Source organism: Alosa sapidissima, chromosome 13, assembly GCF_018492685.1.
Source record: "Alosa sapidissima isolate fAloSap1 chromosome 13, fAloSap1.pri, whole genome shotgun sequence".
Classification (NCBI taxonomy): Eukaryota; Metazoa; Chordata; class Actinopteri; order Clupeiformes; family Clupeidae; genus Alosa; species Alosa sapidissima.
This window is the reverse complement of record NC_055969.1, coordinates 8,492,808-8,510,287: the sequence shown is the minus strand read 5'-3', so window position 1 is coordinate 8,510,287 and position 17,480 is coordinate 8,492,808. Positions and strand designations below refer to the sequence as shown.

The window sequence follows — 17,480 nt, the reverse complement described above, 5'->3', positions numbered from 1 at the left end:
CCATTAACTCTACTCATTAAGAGTCAGACGCAGAAACAGGAAGAGAAAGGCTGCAAGAAGGCAATGCTAAGAGGCAAGAGAGAGAGAGAGAGAGAGAGAGAGAGAGGGAGAGGATGCAAGACAAGCAAATCTGGAGTAGGAAGGGAACCCTAGTCTCTCTCTCTCTTTCTGTCTCTCTCTCCTGACCTGTGAGTGGCCCCGGCCCCGACACCCCCCACACACCTCACACACACACACACACACACACACACACCCTCTGTATTTATACCAGTGGGGAATCAGGCTGCATTTGAGGATATTATCATTTACTGGCTTTCACCTCATCCAGCAGCTCATAAGCCCCCCTGTACCCTGCGGCTGAGGGGGAGGCTAGGCTAGGGGTAGCGCTAGGCCAATGTGGGCTACGGAGGGGCTGGGGGTGGGGGTGGTCAGGGGGGAGAGGGGCTGGGGGCTCACGTTGTGGGGGTACAGTCAGTGCTGTTTTAGGCCTGGAGCGCTGAGTGATTCTACAGGAAGGGAAGAAAAAAAAAGACAAGAAAAAGAAAAGAGAGAGAGAGAGAAGGAGGAGGAGGAGGAGGAGGGGAAAAAAACGGGATTAAATGAATTTATGCTCGGCGGGCCGCGCCGGGGAGAGGCAGCCGTAACGTGATTTCCGAGCCCCTCACCTCTGCCTGACTCGGGGCTGAAGTATGCTACCCTCAAGATGACCCCCAGCCACCCACCACCAGCACCGCCACCACCACCACCACCACCACCCCCACCTCAAGCCCTCCACCCCCACCCCTAGCCCCCCACCCCGACGCCAGACAGCACTCTCACTGCTGCGCAGGGCAGCCGGGTGGGGGTCTTCAGGAAGCCCCCTTCACTCAGTGTGCAATCTCTCTCTCTCTCTCTCTCTCTCTCTCTCTCTCTCTTTCTCTCTCTCTCTCTCACACACACACACACACACACACACACACACACACACACACACACACACACACACACACACACAGACACACACACACATTCACAGATATTCAGAATGGCACAGGAACCGAGGGTGTGATTCAGCAGTGAGGAAATAGCAATAGAAGAAAGGGAGATGACGTTTTTATGTGGTGTGTGTGTGTGGGTGTATATGGGTGTGTGTCTGTGTGTGTGTGTGTTTTTGGATGTTGTGGGCCTCAGAAGCTCTGAAAAAATCCACCAGAAGCAAACAAGCCGTAACATATTCAAGATCACAGTTACATGGGATGCATTCAAACATGCTCACAAAAACACACACACACACACACACACACATCCGTACACAACACTGTCCATACATACATAAATGGAAGTTGCTGCATAAACAGAGCTCCCCACTGTGTTCAAACAAACACACATACACACTTTCCCTCTCTCTCTCTCTCTCTCTCTCTCTCTCTCTCTCTCTCTCTCTCTCTCTCTCACACACACACACAAGCACACTGTTGGGCTTTAGGTGTGGTTAGTGGCGCGTAGGTCTGAGTGTGGTCAGCTGTCGACTCAGCACATAGACCACTTCCCGTCTTTCATCCAGCAGGGGCCTCTTTTTCCACCAGGACTCCTGTACAATACCAATAACAAATCCCTCTCTCACACACACACACACACACACACACACACACACACACACACACACACACACACACTCACACATCAAGACATTCCTAATCTGTACCCTTGTCATTAGATTTCACACACCACACAATTCACAAACAATATGAATCAGCCAAGCCCGCCAAGACTACAACTTAGGTTCAAACGGTCGAGCTCTAAACCGACCGGGTACACTGATCAACTCCCAAGAGCGCCACCCACAAAAAACAAAACAAAAAAAACATAAAGTATATTTCATCCTGTCTCAAGGATTAAGTGGGATTAGTTTTCGAAGGGTCTCTCAATTCAACTCGATTCAGTTCAGTTGTATGGGAGTAACACTAGTCTCAATGGAAATAGTTTGAGGCATTTTTGTTTACAGTTAAGCTTCCCCAAGAGCAAACTTATGACTAGAGCGGAAAAGTGAGGGAAAATGGAATGCCTTTCATAGCAGAAATAAATATTTCTGTCTTGACAAGTGTAGACAAAGCATTTTTGGAAAAGCAGCAGTCCTCTGAAGTCTGTTTTGGGGTTAGCAGTGGTGCCTCACAGAATGCACCCCCTTGTGGCCGTGTGTGTGCATAGCCGGCTCTGTAAGCAGCAGTAGTGACCGGAACTAGTTTTGTTACATGCAGCCGTCCAGGAGGAGCGTCAGCGGGCCAAGGACTGCAAGGAGAACGAGGTGGAGTCCACCAGCAGCGCCAACGAGGACATGCCCGTGGAGAAGATTCTGGAAGCCGAGCTGGCCGTCGAGCCCAAGACCGAGACCTACATCGAGACCAACCTCGGCATGCCCTCCAACTCGGTGAGTGTCTGACCTTGGTCATGTGACTTCATGTTACTGTAATACCAAACAGGTGCATCATTCATGTGCTACAGTGTAAGTGGCTTATGATAATAGCAATTGGTTATCTGTTTGCATAGTAAAACTCCTTGTGTCATAAGTAAGTCCCTCCTTCCATCAGTTTGAGTAAGGGATGCATGGTTTTCTTCCCCCTGACAAGAGGTATGTTGCGAGATCAGAGAGCAGGACAATCAAGAGAGATCAACAGACATCCTTTGCCTGGAGAGCCTGTGTGTGTGTGTGTGTGTGTGTGTGTGTGTGTGAGTGAGTGAGTGAGTGAGTGAGTGAGTGAGTGAGTGAGTGAGTGAGTGTGTGTGTGTGTGCGTGCGTGTGCATGTGCGTGTGCGTGAGTGTGTGTGTGTATGTGTGTGTGTGTGTTTGTATAAGACAAAGACACAGAGAGGGGCGTCATACCCCAGCCCTGTACACCTACACACTGTTCATCCCTCTGTCCCCAGTCCACCCAGCTTGGCTGGCGTGTTGGTCAGTGACGTGTTCAACAGGCACACATAGGCAACATGTATAATGCAGGCCTCTTGAGGAGGTCCCCCCTCCAGGACGCCACTACCTGCACAAACTTTCCAGTCTGTTCTAAACCTCGACGCTCACAGACTCAAGTTCAGACACACGCTACTGGGTTCCTCATAAATGTATTCATGTGAGCCGTCCTCTAGCAGAGAATCTGACACCTCAGGAGAACCCACCAACTTTCACACGTACTGCCAAACAGCCAAAAAGTTTTTGGTGCTTTTTGTTCTTTCGTCGCTTTTCTTTTTGGTCTTGGGGTGTTTTGTGCATTCTTAGAAGTCCTCGGTTCCTCAAAGTTCCTCTCAAGGCACCTCAGGTGGTCACAGCTGAGTTCCCTTGTACTGACTAAAAATCGAGATAAGGTTCTGCAAGTGAATGAGTGCGGTGTTAAAAATGTCATTAAGTCAAAGTGGTGGGTAGTGCGCTGTACTCTTGTGCAAATACGGCCTGTCACTGTGTCGTTTGCTCTCTAACTCTTTAATGACATTAAAGCTTAAATCCTGATTAAAGGTCGATGTTAAAGGATTAAAAATCATGAGAAAACGGATAGCTGGTATGGGCACTTGCTCTCTGTCTGAGAGTGAGTGTGAATGAATGTGTGTGTGTGTGCATGTGACTATGTGGTGTGAGAATAATGAGTTTGTGTGTGTGTGTGTGTGTGTGTGTGTGTGTGTGTGTGTGTGTGAGTGTGCTTGCGTGTTCGGGGCCCTCTTGGCTGCCTGTCAAAAGCATTGACTCTCTCTCATCTCTCCCTCTCCCCCTGTCTAACCACCACCCCCCCCCCCCCCCCCCCCCCCCCCCACCCCCACCCCCACCCCCTGGTCAGGGCCGCTTTGGGAACAAGTGCCCCGTGTGATAATTAATCAGAGTGCCGGTGGCAGGCTGGCGAAGCGGCGGCTGGTGAAGGGCTTGGGGTTGAGAGTGGATATGGGAGCGGGGGGGGGGGGGTGGAGGGCAAGAGAGGTGGTGTGGGGTGGGGGGGCGGGGGGGTAACAGGGGGTTGGTGCACTACGGAGAGCAAACGGCTGGGCCCTGGCTGAATGGGCCGTGTTTATCTCATGCTGACCTAGAACAGGAGTTAAACAGCCGTTAGTAACACGCCGCCGCGCACACAACCACAGGACTCCCTCCTCCCTCCTGACAGAGAGAACAGGGCGGAGGAGGAGGAGGAGGAGGGCAAAGGAGGAGGAGGAGGGGAAAGGAGGAGGAGGAGGGGGAAAAAGACACGCTCTCGTTTTTCGACCCTCTTGTCACGCTCGTTGGCCCTGCTTTCTCATCCTTGCCTGTCTCGTGTTCTCTCGTTTATCTCCCTCTCTCACCCTCCCTCTCTCTCTCTCTTTCATTCTCTCACTCTCTCATTTTCTCCATGTGTCTGCGTTCACTCAGTTCGTGTCTCGGCCCTTGTTGTTGCTGCTTGTTTGTCTGGCTCCCGGCTCTCTCTCTGTTTCGCTCGCTCCATCATGCTCTCCCCTTGTTTGTGTAACAGACTGATTCTGCCTGAGAAACAATCTGAGTACAAGCTGTTTTAATTGGAAAGGGCCTCAGTTCAGCTCACGGTCTCCGCTCTCATCCACCATAGTCTACAGTCACCCTGATTTGTGTGTGTGTGTGTGTGGTGTGTGTGTGTGTGTGTGTGTGCGTGTGTGTGTGTGTGTTGTGGGGGTGGGGTGAGGGGATGTCATTGTGTTTTTCTGTTCTTTTTAGAGAGGAAGAACGATGAATAAAGGGGCCAAACAGGGTTCCAATCTCTGTCTTTGACTTGCGATGAGAACCAAAACACTGTAGCTTCTTTGTCGTCGGCACGCTACAACCGTGTGGTTTTTGAGATTTTTTTTTGGGGGGGGGGGGAGGTGGTGTGTGTGTGTGTGTGTGGGGGGGGGGGGGGGGGGGGGGGGGGGGGGTCAGTTAACATGAAAAATTCAGCCGTCGCCGGGCTGCTCTCGGCGAGTGATCAAAATTTCATGGGACAGCAGCGCACGCGGGTGCAGTGTTTCCGCGAGAGCCACGACGACCACCGGGATCCGGCAAAAACAAAAACAGCCGTTGTGCCGTGCAGAGATGAAAAGCCTCATTCAACGCAGCCAACAACCAACAACCCCAATCCACCCCACCCACAATCCCCTCGAAAGCATTTCACATGCCTATACCCCGATACCCCATCACCCAAAAATCCCAACATCTCTTTACCCAAAGGGGCTTCTTTCTCTCTCTCTCTCTCTCTCTCTCTCTCTCTCTCTCTCTCTCTCTCTCTCTTTCTGTGTTTCTGTGTGTGAGAACTTTCTCTCCCTTTCTCGCTAATCAGTTTTCTTATCTGCCAAGGCTCCTCTCTGTCCTCAGCTAGGCTCCACTCAGGCCACACACAGCTATAGCAGCTATAGTACCACCACACTCAGAATTTTGTCTTCACTCGCCACTCTCTCTCTCTCTCTTTCTCTCTCTCTCTCTCTCTCTCTCTCTCTCTCTCTCAATTCAATTCAATTTCAATTCAACGAGCTTTATTGGCATGACTGTGCATTGTACAATGTTACCAAAGCATTAACATTTAAAATCTCTCTCTCTATCTCTCTCTCTTTCGCTCTCTCTCTCCCAAACTAAAGATGAGTGCTATGTTTAGTTTCTCCTCTGGAACTGACATTGCGGTTGTGCTACTGTAAGCACAAGCGGATGACTGTGTGTGACGGCTGGCTGGCTGACAGACCGTTAGCGTCTGATGCTAGCCTCTGTAGTTGGAGGCTGAGTGGAGAGAAAAGCAGGTCAGGCTCTGGAACAATCGCTAACCAGTCCCATGCATCATTCATGAGCGCCGGCATGTTTGACAAGAACTCTGGGAGTTGTATTCTTGAGAGAGAGGGGAAGTGGGATGTTTTTTTTTTTTTTTTTGGAAGGGGCCTGCGTCTTACTCTCACGATCTACTCTAGCGCAGGCCCCCCTCAGTTTTCCCTGTGTTTTGCCGTCTTTGTGAATTAATGATGTGTCTGTTTGTTTGTGTGGTTAAAGAAAAGGGAAAACATGGCCACTGGTCCCTTTCTGCTTCCTGATTCGCATACAACACACACACACACACACACACACACACACATACACACACCACCATCTATCCAGATTAGGTGTGGAAATATTCATAAGGTGTGCAGATGCGTAGACGCGTTTCTCTCGCCTTTTCCCTGAGAAAGAAAGAGTGAAGAGGGAAAAAGGAAAGGTGGGGTAGAAAATAACAAACTGCCTCCGTCAGATGTGGAAAAGTAGCGGTTGTGGGCCTGCCCGCCTGCCCGCCTGCCTGGCATGGCTAGCTGCTTGGTATTGCAGGCGCACGTGTTTTGATCCTCCCCCGCGTCTGCGCCCGTCGGCTTTGAAACGGGGGCGCTTAGGCCCCTGTGAAGTCGAGAGGAGCGAGATGAGATTTGCCCCCGTCTCGTGGGGGAAGGAGTCGGTCTTGGCAGACTTTTCTTTTTATATCATCTGGATCATCCAGGATTTTCACCACCCTTGTGTCTGCTGGGTGGGAGGGGAGGTGTGGAAAGTGTGGAGGGTGTTTTTTTGGGGAGGGAGGGAGGGAGGGAGGGAGTGAAAGTAAAGTTTGGAGAAAAGAAAATGGAAAAAAAAGAAAGCCTCCGTGTTCGGTTGGAGTTGGAGTTATTTTGGTGTGGGCTCACAGGCGGAGGAGAGCTTCAAAAGCTCGAGGACGGAGCGGGCTCGTTCGCGCACGGAAAACAAATCCCCCTGTCGCCGGCGCGTTCCGTTTCGCCACGTTCCCCCGTATCCTCTGATCTCTTTCTTTATCGGAAGTGAGCCGGTCCCAGCGCACCACGTCCCAGCTCTCTCATCTCTCACTCCCCATCGTAGACTGTTCCCAGATCTGTGACAGAACCACACACATGCTGCCCTTCCACCCTTTCTCTGTGACGTGAGATTCTCTTTGATGGACACGTCTCTCATCCAATCTGAGATACTTGTGACTGTGACTAATGTGACTAATCTCTAAACAGAGAAACTAGATGTTCACTTGTATCGTACCTCAACCCCTGGGCTCCTCCTAAACAGGAAACTGGAAGGACCTCTTGTCCCCCACTTCTTCCTCCGGTCTGTTTTAGAAGTGTCCTTGAACGAGACACAGAACCTGGAAATGCTTTCAGTGAGCAGGTGTGAGAGCGCTGGTGAGTCTACCTGGGCTGTGCAGTCAGGTTAGAGGCAGGCATGGCTCGTCAAGTGTCCCGGAGTGGGCAGAGAAGTGCCCGGCTCCATATATGTATATATACTTACTCTTTCTTTTAACTCCCATCCAGTTATTCATGGAGTGTCTCTCTCTCTTTCTCTCCTCTCTTCTCTCTCTCTCTCTCTCCTTCCCGCTCACTTTCTTTCCTCTCTGATCTCTCTCCCTCTTTCTCATTCTCTCCCTCTCCTCTCTCTGTGGTCGTTGACTTTCTTTCATCTTTTGAAAAAGAAAAAAACGTTACATCTTCCTCCTATTCGCCCCTTTTTTCTCTTCTCCTCTTCTCAGCTCATTGCGGCAGCGCGCATCATCACCATTCGTTTCTCATTCCCCTCATTTGCCTCTCTCTCTTTCCCTCTCCCTTCCTCTCTCTCTCTCTCTCTTTCCCTCTCCCTTCCTCTCTCTCTCTCTCTCTCTCTCTCTCTTTCCCTCTCCCTTCCTCTCTCTCTCTCTCTCTCTCTCTCTCTCTTTCTTTTTCTCTTTCCCTTCCTCTCCTCTCTCTCTCTCTCTCTTTCCCTCTCCCTTCATCTCTCTCTCTCTCTTTCCCTCTCCCTTCCTCTCTCTCTCTCTCTCTCTCTTTCTCTCTCCCTTCCTCTCTTTCTCTCTCTCTCTCTTTCTCTCTCTCTCTCTCCCCATCTCTTTGATGATCTCCGCATAGTCCTGAATAGTGATGAGCGGCTTGGGCAGGAAAAGGCTGAACCACAGGCTTCCCATTCCAGCGCCCCCATCCCCCCTCCTCTCCTTCTCTCTCCTCCATCACCTCTGGCTCACTGTCTTAGATGGACTCCCACCAAAGGCTTAAATGGGGCCTTTTGAGGGAGCATGAAAGAGGGAGACAAACAGATTGGTTTCGTATGGTTTGCTAACAAAAAATGATGTTCGGAGCTTGACACACAGCGTGAGAGCACAAGATCTGAACACAGACTCTCTCTCTCTCTCTCTCTTTCTCCCTGTCTCTCTCCCACTCTCTCTCTCTGTCTCTCGTCATTTTCTTTCTATACCTCTGTCACTGTCTCTCTCCCTCATTCTTCCTGCCACCCTCTCTGCCTGTTCGTTCCTTCTGCGTCATGTCTACTTCATGTGGTTGACTGACGATAGCATTTACGCTAACATTTGGATGAATTGTCATTGTTCCAAGTCAAATCTAAGTTCAACTTTTACTCTTTGTCCCTCAAACTGCTGTTGAGTGCTCTGCACCATTGCGAGTTCTTTGCACCACAGCATTGCAACCGCACACCACAGCACTGCAAACAGTGCAAGTTTATTTAATATTTGTATGTCAGTCATTGGCTTGCCTGAATGACAAATTACCCTCTCCTGAGTCAGTGTGTATGTGTGCTCTCTCAAACAATAGCAGACTCTGGCCAACTTGGGCTATTGTGTCTACCGCTACTGGAAGTTCAGTGGAAAAAATATGTCTCCACCATCTCATATGAAAGCATGTGTTGAAGGTGAGGGGGTCTCTGAGGTGGTGGGGCTGGAACTCATGTCAAAGGCCTCTTGTGTCCCTCTGGGCTTCCAGTAGGAAGAGTTGGCACTGTAAGATCATTGCTCACGCTCACTGCCTTGCTGTAGGCACTTCCTGTTTCACCCTGTGATGGAGGGGTTGTTTGTTTTGCCTCTCCTCTCTCCTGTGCTGCCTGGGTGGGGGCAATTACTCAATTGGAGTTCAAGTGTGTGTGTGTGTGTGAGAGAGAGAGTTCTACAGAACACAAGGTCAACTAAAATCTGTGCAAGGCCAACTGAAATCACTTGTACACACACACACACACACACAGGCGCGGATCAATGCATAGGCTAGATATGACTGCAGCCTAGGGGCCCCACACGTTCCAGCCTGCCAGGGGGCCCCTCCATTGTCCATAAAAAAAAAAAATTCATTCAAATTTACATAAGAGAATAAAACTTAAACTTCATTGGCCCAAAATGAATATTTAAAGTAGCAAGGCGCTGATTGGGTAAATATGCGGAGTTCACGGTCAAATTAGCTTTTAAAAATATGAGTCATTCATACAGTAGGCCTAGGCTACAGTTCTGTTAAACACCTTTAGAAAATGTCAGAAAGAAGATATGAGAGCGGGGCTCAAAAGCGAAAGGCTCTAGTGTAAGATCTAAAGAACAGCGAGACAAACATATCCTGCAAAAAAAAGGCTGCTGTCCTTTTTGAGTAGCCTAAACCACATGAGAAAAACATAGAGAACTGTCATGCGAGGGATGCTAACAATGCCACATAATCGCAATATCGTCTTATTCTGAACAAAGTCAATAGTCGGAACATTAATGTCCATGTAAACGTAGTGTCACGGTTGATGGTGAGAACGTTAAAATTCTGAGAACACTAGCCATATGCCAATGACAGCGACAATGTTCATGCACCACATTCAGCTCGGAAGAGCACCGCGACTTTGCCACGCTAGCAGCCACGCTGGTAGGAATATATTGGCTAGTTCATAACTGGCATTAGGCTATTGCATTTGTCGTCAATTAACTGTGCTGGTGTAGCAAATAGTAGGCTATGGTTTTTGTTTTGTGTTGGTTGTTGTGTTGTCAGGAAGTTGTCAGCAAGAATGTCTTATCTGTGAGTATTTTGCTGCATTTTAAGGATGCTGCCTGATGTGAGTACAGTAAGTCAGTTATTGCTGTAAGGACGTTGTCTTATGTGCGAGTTGGTGGTTCAATTGCTGCTCTGTAAGGACGCTGCTGGTGTGAGTAGGCCTGTTTGGTGTTCAGCTGTTGCTGTACCAACGTTGCAGTGATGATGTATGTGTAGGCCTACCTGGTGGTTCAATTTTATGTTGCCTTGGAGGGGGGCCCCACAGAAAGTGTAGCCTAGGGGCCCATGACCACCTTAATCCGCCCCTGCACACACACAACCACACACACACATTCAAAAATGCACCACAGGATCCAGTCAAAATAGTTAATCACAATAGGAAAAGAAAGATGTGTTTGTGGAACACAGAAGCACCTGACAGACACTCACAGAGGAGACTCTTGCGCACGTACACAGACACACACACCCACACACACAGAGAGAGACACACAGAGACCGAGAGAGAGAGACACACACACACACACACACACACACACACACACGCATGTATGCACACACCTGACAGATACAGTCACAGAGGAGATTCACAGAGCTGTCACACACTCAGTCAGGGGTGAGGAAGTACTGGAGTGTTGGAGTGCTCTGTCTTTCCTTACGTCAACGTTCCGCCTCAGTACCCAGCTCCAGCTGCGCCTGCACTCTGACATGGGTGTGTGTGTATGTGTGTGTGTGTGCACGTGTGTGTGTGTGTGTGTGTGCACGTGTGTGTGTGTGTGTGTGTGTGTGTGTGAGTGTGTCAGAACATAGTTCACTTCTGATATAGAGGGAAAAGAAAAGTGGAAAATCATGAGGAATCATACAATACATTTAGTGTGGCACTAGAAATCGAAATATCTGAATAATATGCCACTCAGCTCCCCACTATGTGTTTGGATGATTTAGTTATGCAAATGGTTCTCATGAAGATTGTACTGATGTTCGTAATGATCACTGTGATGTTTTAACACTTGACTGGCCTTTGAAGTCTCCACTTTGTACTCGCCCGACTGACAGTCTGTCCTCTCCCCTCGGCCAGCCCAACGACCCCGTCACCAACATCTGCCAGGCGGCAGACAAGCAGCTGTTCACCCTGGTGGAGTGGGCCAAAAGGATCCCCCACTTCTCCGAGCTGCCGCTCGACGACCAGGTCATCCTGCTGAGAGCAGGTGGGTGCTTGTCCCTTCCATCTGTCGGCCTGTCTGTCAGTGCTTGTCAGTCACTGTATGTTTGTGTTTGTGTTTGTGTTTTTGTTTTTGTTTGTGATTATGACTGTGTTTTGAGTTTGTGATTATGATTGTCTGTGTGTGTGTGTGTGTGTGTGTATGTGTGTGTGTGTGTGTGTGTGTGTGTACGTGTGTGTGTGTGTGTGTGTGTGTATTTGTGTGTGTGTGTTTTGTATTGTGTCTGTATGTTTGTTTCTCTGGGTATTGAATCGTCTGTTGTATAGTGTGTGGACATGTTTGTGTGACATGTTCGTCTTTATTAGAGAGGGTTTTTTTTTTTAAAGCCATTAAAGGCCCCAGCTGTGGCACAACTGGCTGAGGCACCTGCACCATACGCCGGCGACCCGGGTTCGATTCCCGCCCCGTGGTCCTTTCCGGATCCCACCCTGACTCTCTCTCCCACTCACTTCCTGTCACTCTCCACTGTCCTGTCGCATTAAAGGCATAAAAGCCCCAAAAAATATATAAAACAAATAAAATGTTAAAAAAGCCATTAAAGTCTTCATCACCCTCATGGACTGTTTGGTAGTAAGAGGAAGCTTCTTTAAATAGTCCACAGTTCTGAAAATTGGAATCTGGATAAACATAGTTGTTAAATCTCTGTGGTTGTTTCCATGTAGTGCAATAATACACCAGGACTCTTAGCAAACACAACCTGCGTCACAGGAGTCCATTTGCTCCACTGGTAAACAGGTACCTGCTAATGGAGGAGAGTGAAAAGGTTCCGCTGAAAGCATTTTGTTGGAGATGGAAAGAGAGAGAGAGAATGAGAGAGGGAAATTGAAAGAGGGAATGAGAGAGGGAATGAGAGAAGGAGAAGGACTCCTCCAAGGCTCCGGAGCTTTCTATAAATAACCTGTGGAGTTGTGCTGTCTCACAGATGAAAGCGGGTGCCTCAGCCTCTCCTACCCAGCAGTCCTCTTGGGAGTGCAGGGGTGTGGGGTGGGGGGATGGAGGTGTTGAAGGAGAGGAGGACAGTTGTGGGGTGGGGGCGGGGGGGGGGGGGGGGGTAGGTTAGTTGCTAGGCAGATCAGTTAAAGGAGCCTTGTCACTCATACTAACTACAAAAAAATAAAGCACTTCCAATATCCACTGAGGTTTAGCAATCTATGAATTGTGCTTTATTACAAGTAACAAAAAGAACTAAACTCTGTCTGGAGTAATATTAACAAGTATGGATTTTCAAATGTTGTTCTTGATGAGCATCCAAACAAGGCATGTAGTCAACTGACAAAAAATGTCAAAACACTCATGCCCTCTGCCTGGAAGTGTGTGAATTTGTTCTCTTGCTGCTGTGCAATACACTTCACTAAAATCTCCACTACTGGTGCATTCGGTTCACCTGTGCCCCGTTCGGGCAACATGAGGGATCAATTTGCCCTCCTACCCCTGTTTGGGGAATGCTCCCAGCTTCACGGCAGAGCTTATCAGAAAGAGAGAGAGCGGCGCGATAAAGAGTGTGTTTCCTATTGGGCACTGACCCAGATCAGAGCTGAGCTTGGACACTCCAGCTATACTGGATACTGCTGGAGATAGCATCAAACCCTGCACTGCTGCCAAATACCTTCAAAATTACCTGTGCTAAACGCCTAGCTTAGGGCTGTCTTTTAGAGTGGATATATTGACGTATGAGTTCTTGTGGGTGTGGATGTAAGTAGGCCTATGAATTCAGTTTGTGCTTGTATGCTAATGGATTATAGGTAGTTTGTCTGTGCTTTATGTACAAACATACTGTTCATGTATGTAAAATATGTATATCTGTAGCTTGTGTTTGTGTTGCCAGGAGGTTATGTATGTGTGAATTTACTTGATGCTTGACTTACACATGTTTTTTGGTGTGTGTGTGTGTGTGTGTGTGTGTGTGTGTGTACTTGGCAGGCTGGAATGAGCTCCTTATTGCCTCCTTCTCGCACCGCTCCATCGCGGTGAAGGACGGCATCCTGCTGGCCACGGGTCTCCATGTGCACCGCAACAGCGCCCACAGCGCCGGGGTGGGCGCCATCTTTGACAGGTCTGTCACCTCTCACCTCTGACCTTTCAACCCACACACCCCTGGACATTCCACACACCTGAAGTGCTTTCAGAAAGAGGTCAACAGCTGTGAGGGATCAAAGTGACACAAGTTAAGATGGAGTAACATATTGTAAGTTAGGGGGTAAAGGTGTTACATAACGGTATTGCAGTCCATCGAGTGACTTTCAAAAAGTTGCTCACTTTGAGAGTATGTAGCGCTAGGTGCTGCTGCTGACTGAGTGTGTGTGCTTAATCACGTTAGATTACTGTCTGAGAAATGGTGCTGCAGAGAGGAGTGGTAGCTTCACAATTTCCCCCTCTTTTTTCATCCCTCTCTCATTTTTGATGATGCAAGTCGCGTGTCCGAATTTGCTCTGTGGGGGGAAATGTCTGGTCATCTGAATGTTCATGACAGAACTGAACGGAGCACCTTGACATTTCTGCCTCAAGGGAGGTTACAGAATGGACAGAGCAAAGGGTAGGAAAGAGAGAGATATATAGGGAGCGTTGACAGAGAGAGAAAGATAGAAAGAGAGTGAGGAGAAGACAGACCAAGGCGAAGAGCTGCATGAGTGTTATTGATTACCTCCAATATAGCCATGAAATATGCACATGAAGGTGAGGTGACCGGTCAGACGACCACAAAGGGCCGCTGGGACAGCCAACGCTCAAAGGAAATCCATTTATGTGTCATCTCTGATGACATCACGGCCTGGCAAGTCCTCTGCAGTGACCTGCCCAAGCTTTAAGGTGGAAGACCTGGAAAAAATGACATAGCCCTCTCATCAATCAGCCTAAGCTTTATATGATGTCATATTGTGGGGTCAAGGGGGTTGTCGCTCCCCATTTCTCTCGCGGTCAACACATTAAAGCAACACCAAAGAGTTTTTTGTACCTTAAAATAATGTTTCCAAAATCGTTTCAGTGGTTCATCATCAACTTGTAACAGGGTGAATAGCACTTCTGCATTCGCTTTGCGGCCCTCTATCGGCTATAACCGCACTATGTAAGTTTGCCAGATCGGGTATCGGATCTGTAGTTCAATGGAATGAGACATAAGAAACTACAAATTTGACTTGCATCTGATGTCGCAATACATCGTACTTTCATAAATCGTGCATCATATTCTACCTTGTCTGTGGACATCGTTATTTGCAAAGCCGGTGCTGGATAAACAAATAGCGTGCGTGCGACAGAGGGAAAGTTGTTTGGTGTTGCTTTAAGTCTCACAGTTATGTGTCGAATGCGATAATTTGTGATGTTCTGACGGTTTATGCTCTTCTAATCCCGGTGGTCCAGTTAGCTATGCGTGAGCCTATGGCATGCTACAGTGGAGTAAACAAAGAACAGCACTTTTGTGCCAAGCTGAATCAATAGCAGGATCCTTTCTAGCTACAATGGAGCTATCCATTTTTTGGTCATCTTGCAAAGCACATCCAGAGTACAGTCAGCCGCACAGTCAAGTGAAACAATGTGGGGTGGACCAGTGGGGTCAGTCAGTGAAGAACTGGCTAGTGTGAGGTTTTACTGAATTAAAGAACTCTTTCTATCTTGTAGCTCGTGTTTATGCTTCTCTTTTCTCCTCCTGTCCTCCTCCTGATTTGTCTTCTCTTCTTTACTCCTCCTCTCTTGTACTGCACCCCTCTCTAATTTCTCTTCTTTCCTCCCCTCTCTTTCACTCTCTTTTTCTGCCCGTGTTCTTTATTTCAGCGCTCCTCCTTTTCTCCCCTGAATGGTATGCATAGTAGGTTGGTGAGGGAGAGAGCAGTTCCTTGGTACCATGGTGGCTATTGCATTGCTTTGAAAACAGAAGAGAAGAAAGGAGTGGGGGAGGGGAGGGGAGGAGAGGAGGAAGGGAGGGAGGAGAGGAGAGTAAAAGGAGACGGAGCAGTGGGGATAGTAAAGATGAGAAGAGATGCAGAGGCCTGATTACACGGCTTTTATGTGCTGCTCTGTGCGAGGCCACCGTAACAAGAGTGATCACACACACACACACACACACACGCACATCGCACATGTACGTACGTACCCATACATGTGCACACACACACACACACACACACATACACACACACACACACACACACAAACACACACACACGTACCCATACATGCACACACACACTCACACACACACACACATGTACATGCACACACACACACGCACACGCACACACGCACACACGCACACAGACACACAGACACACACACTCCATTGTCCAAAAGAGCAGATTCCATTAAGAGTCAGTTAAGAGGCACAATCAGCCTCTTTTTTTCTTCTCCCTCCATTCTTAATGGATGTCAACAGGGATGTTCTTTTCCTTCCAAGAAGTAACAATGTAATTTCAATGATCTCCACGTTACTCTGCACCACTGTCGTTTTGTGTGTGTGTGGGTTTTTTTTTTTTTACAAGCCTTCCCTCCACCCAACGGACCACCCCGGACACTGTTCTGTTTGTAAAGTAAAATTGTGTCAACCTAAATCAAGGCAGATTTGAAAAGATAGCGCAAGCTAATGCAAAGATGGGCAGAGAGCCACATCCTATATACAGGACTCAGGAATGTTCAAGTGTAATGGTGCTGTAACTCAGGCAGTAAGTGGTGCTGTGGTGACACCCTCACGGGGGAAACTCATTGAGTCCAGGGCCTAGAGTCACTTTTAGGTTTGGTGGCATTTTTTTTTTTTTTTTTTTGCTTAAGAGGACACCGTTAAGTTGAAGACTGTGTCAGGTCACAGAGTTGTTCTGGCTTGAGTTGGCGGGTTAGGAGCTGTGATGTGTGGTTTGGATTGAGCTTGTAGGAAGACATCACAGGATTTTCGGTGTAATGGAATCTGACGTTTCTGTCTTTGTTTCTCAATCTTTTTTTCCTTTCACCCCCCCCCCCCCCCCTCCAATACCACAGGGTGCTGACAGAGTTGGTCTCCAAGATGCGGGACATGCAGATGGACAAGACTGAGCTTGGATGCCTACGGGCCATCGTCCTCTTCAACCCAGGTAATAAAAATTCACACACACACACACACACACACTCTCTCTCTCTCTCTCTCTCTCTCTCTCTCTCTCTCTCTCTCTCTCTCTCACACACACATACACACACACACACACACACACACACACACACATTAAATAGTCCTGGAGTGTAGAGACAGTATTTGTGTAGAGATATGTGGTGAACAAAGAGTGAGTAGCTTAGCTTAGGATAGTTAAAAGAGATCATCACAATAATCTGTGTGTGTGTGTGTGTGTGTGTGTGTTTGTGTGTGTGTGTGGAGGGGGGTGCACTGTAGCTCTATGGGCAGTGGGCAGTTGTTAATGTTGTTAGCGTGCTTGTATTCCTCTCACTGGCATTGGAAATGACTTTGATGCTTAATGAGCAAGGGTCCCACAAACAACACCAAAGGGATTTGTTCTCCTGAAACACACACACACACACTCACACTCACTCTTTCTTTCTCATGCACACACAGACACAATTAGCATCCATTTTCCTAATTAAGAGCCCTCACAGAATTGCACCAGTGGGGCTGATTGAGGTGGAGGAGCAATAAAGAGATGTCTTAACAGCACACACAGACACACACACACACACACACACACACACACACACACACACACACACACACACACACATAGACACACACACACACACACACACACACACACACACAGAGGGAGAGATAGAACGAAACCATATCCAAAGTACATCCATTAGCTTAAGTTGTTCTTAGATATCTAATGTATTTAAATCTACAAGCACCCTTGTCCACTTTTTCAGATGTTAACTAAGACAAATGCTCACAATATGTCACCTCTAAGCATAGACACAGTTTGTCTGACTTACTTCCTTTTCCAAACTCACCTGAAAATAGCTTGTCTGACTTGCGATGTGTATGCTGCGATGTGTATGCGATGCTGGCATGTGTGTATAATCACTTCATCCTCATATGCACTGGCCATGGTTCCATGGGTCTATGGCTGTGAATGGCAAGTGTCAGTCAGTAGCAGAAGCGGAGTTGTGTTAGCTGTTAGCAGAGTTAGCTGTGCCACAGCAGCTTCTTGGGATGGTAGGATGATGATCTCCTTGGTAACGGCCTGTGTTTACACAGTGTAAGAGGAAGCCTAGGTGACTCGGTGAGGGTTTTTTGGTGCATTCCATTTGGGCTCATTTAGTTTATGCTCTGTGATCTCCCAAATGCAGGTCATTGCCTGAGGGTTTCACTAGGCTGTCCAGAACTGTTTTATGTTGCCAGGCTTTCACTCACACATACAGAAGAAGAGAGAGACACACACACACAGAGAGAGAGAGAGAGAACACACAATGGCACAGAAGTACTCTGACTAATATAGTGTTCTTTGATGATAGAAACAGATGAATATAGTCATCTTAAAATATGAGACATCTCTCTACCTCAATAATTCACCTGCTACTTATTTATAAGCTCTGCTTCACACACAATGTCATTCT

At 48.0% G+C, this 17,480-nt stretch overlaps 1 protein-coding gene across 2 annotated transcripts in view; it reads left to right on the top strand.

Moving 5' to 3' along the window:
• Positions 1 to 17,480, top strand: part of rxraa (retinoid X receptor, alpha a) — a 123,889-nt gene that overhangs the window by 100,269 nt on the left and 6,140 nt on the right. The window contains exons 7-10 of one of the 2 annotated variants that reach the window (XM_042058327.1): positions 2,223 to 2,407; positions 10,814 to 10,943; positions 12,879 to 13,011; positions 15,918 to 16,009. In XM_042058327.1, the coding sequence (XP_041914261.1) occupies positions 2,223 to 2,407; positions 10,814 to 10,943; positions 12,879 to 13,011; positions 15,918 to 16,009 (540 nt within the window). The remainder of the gene's footprint in view (positions 1 to 2,222; positions 2,408 to 10,813; positions 10,944 to 12,878; positions 13,012 to 15,917; positions 16,010 to 17,480) is intronic. The other variant, XM_042058328.1, reaches the window with a different exon arrangement.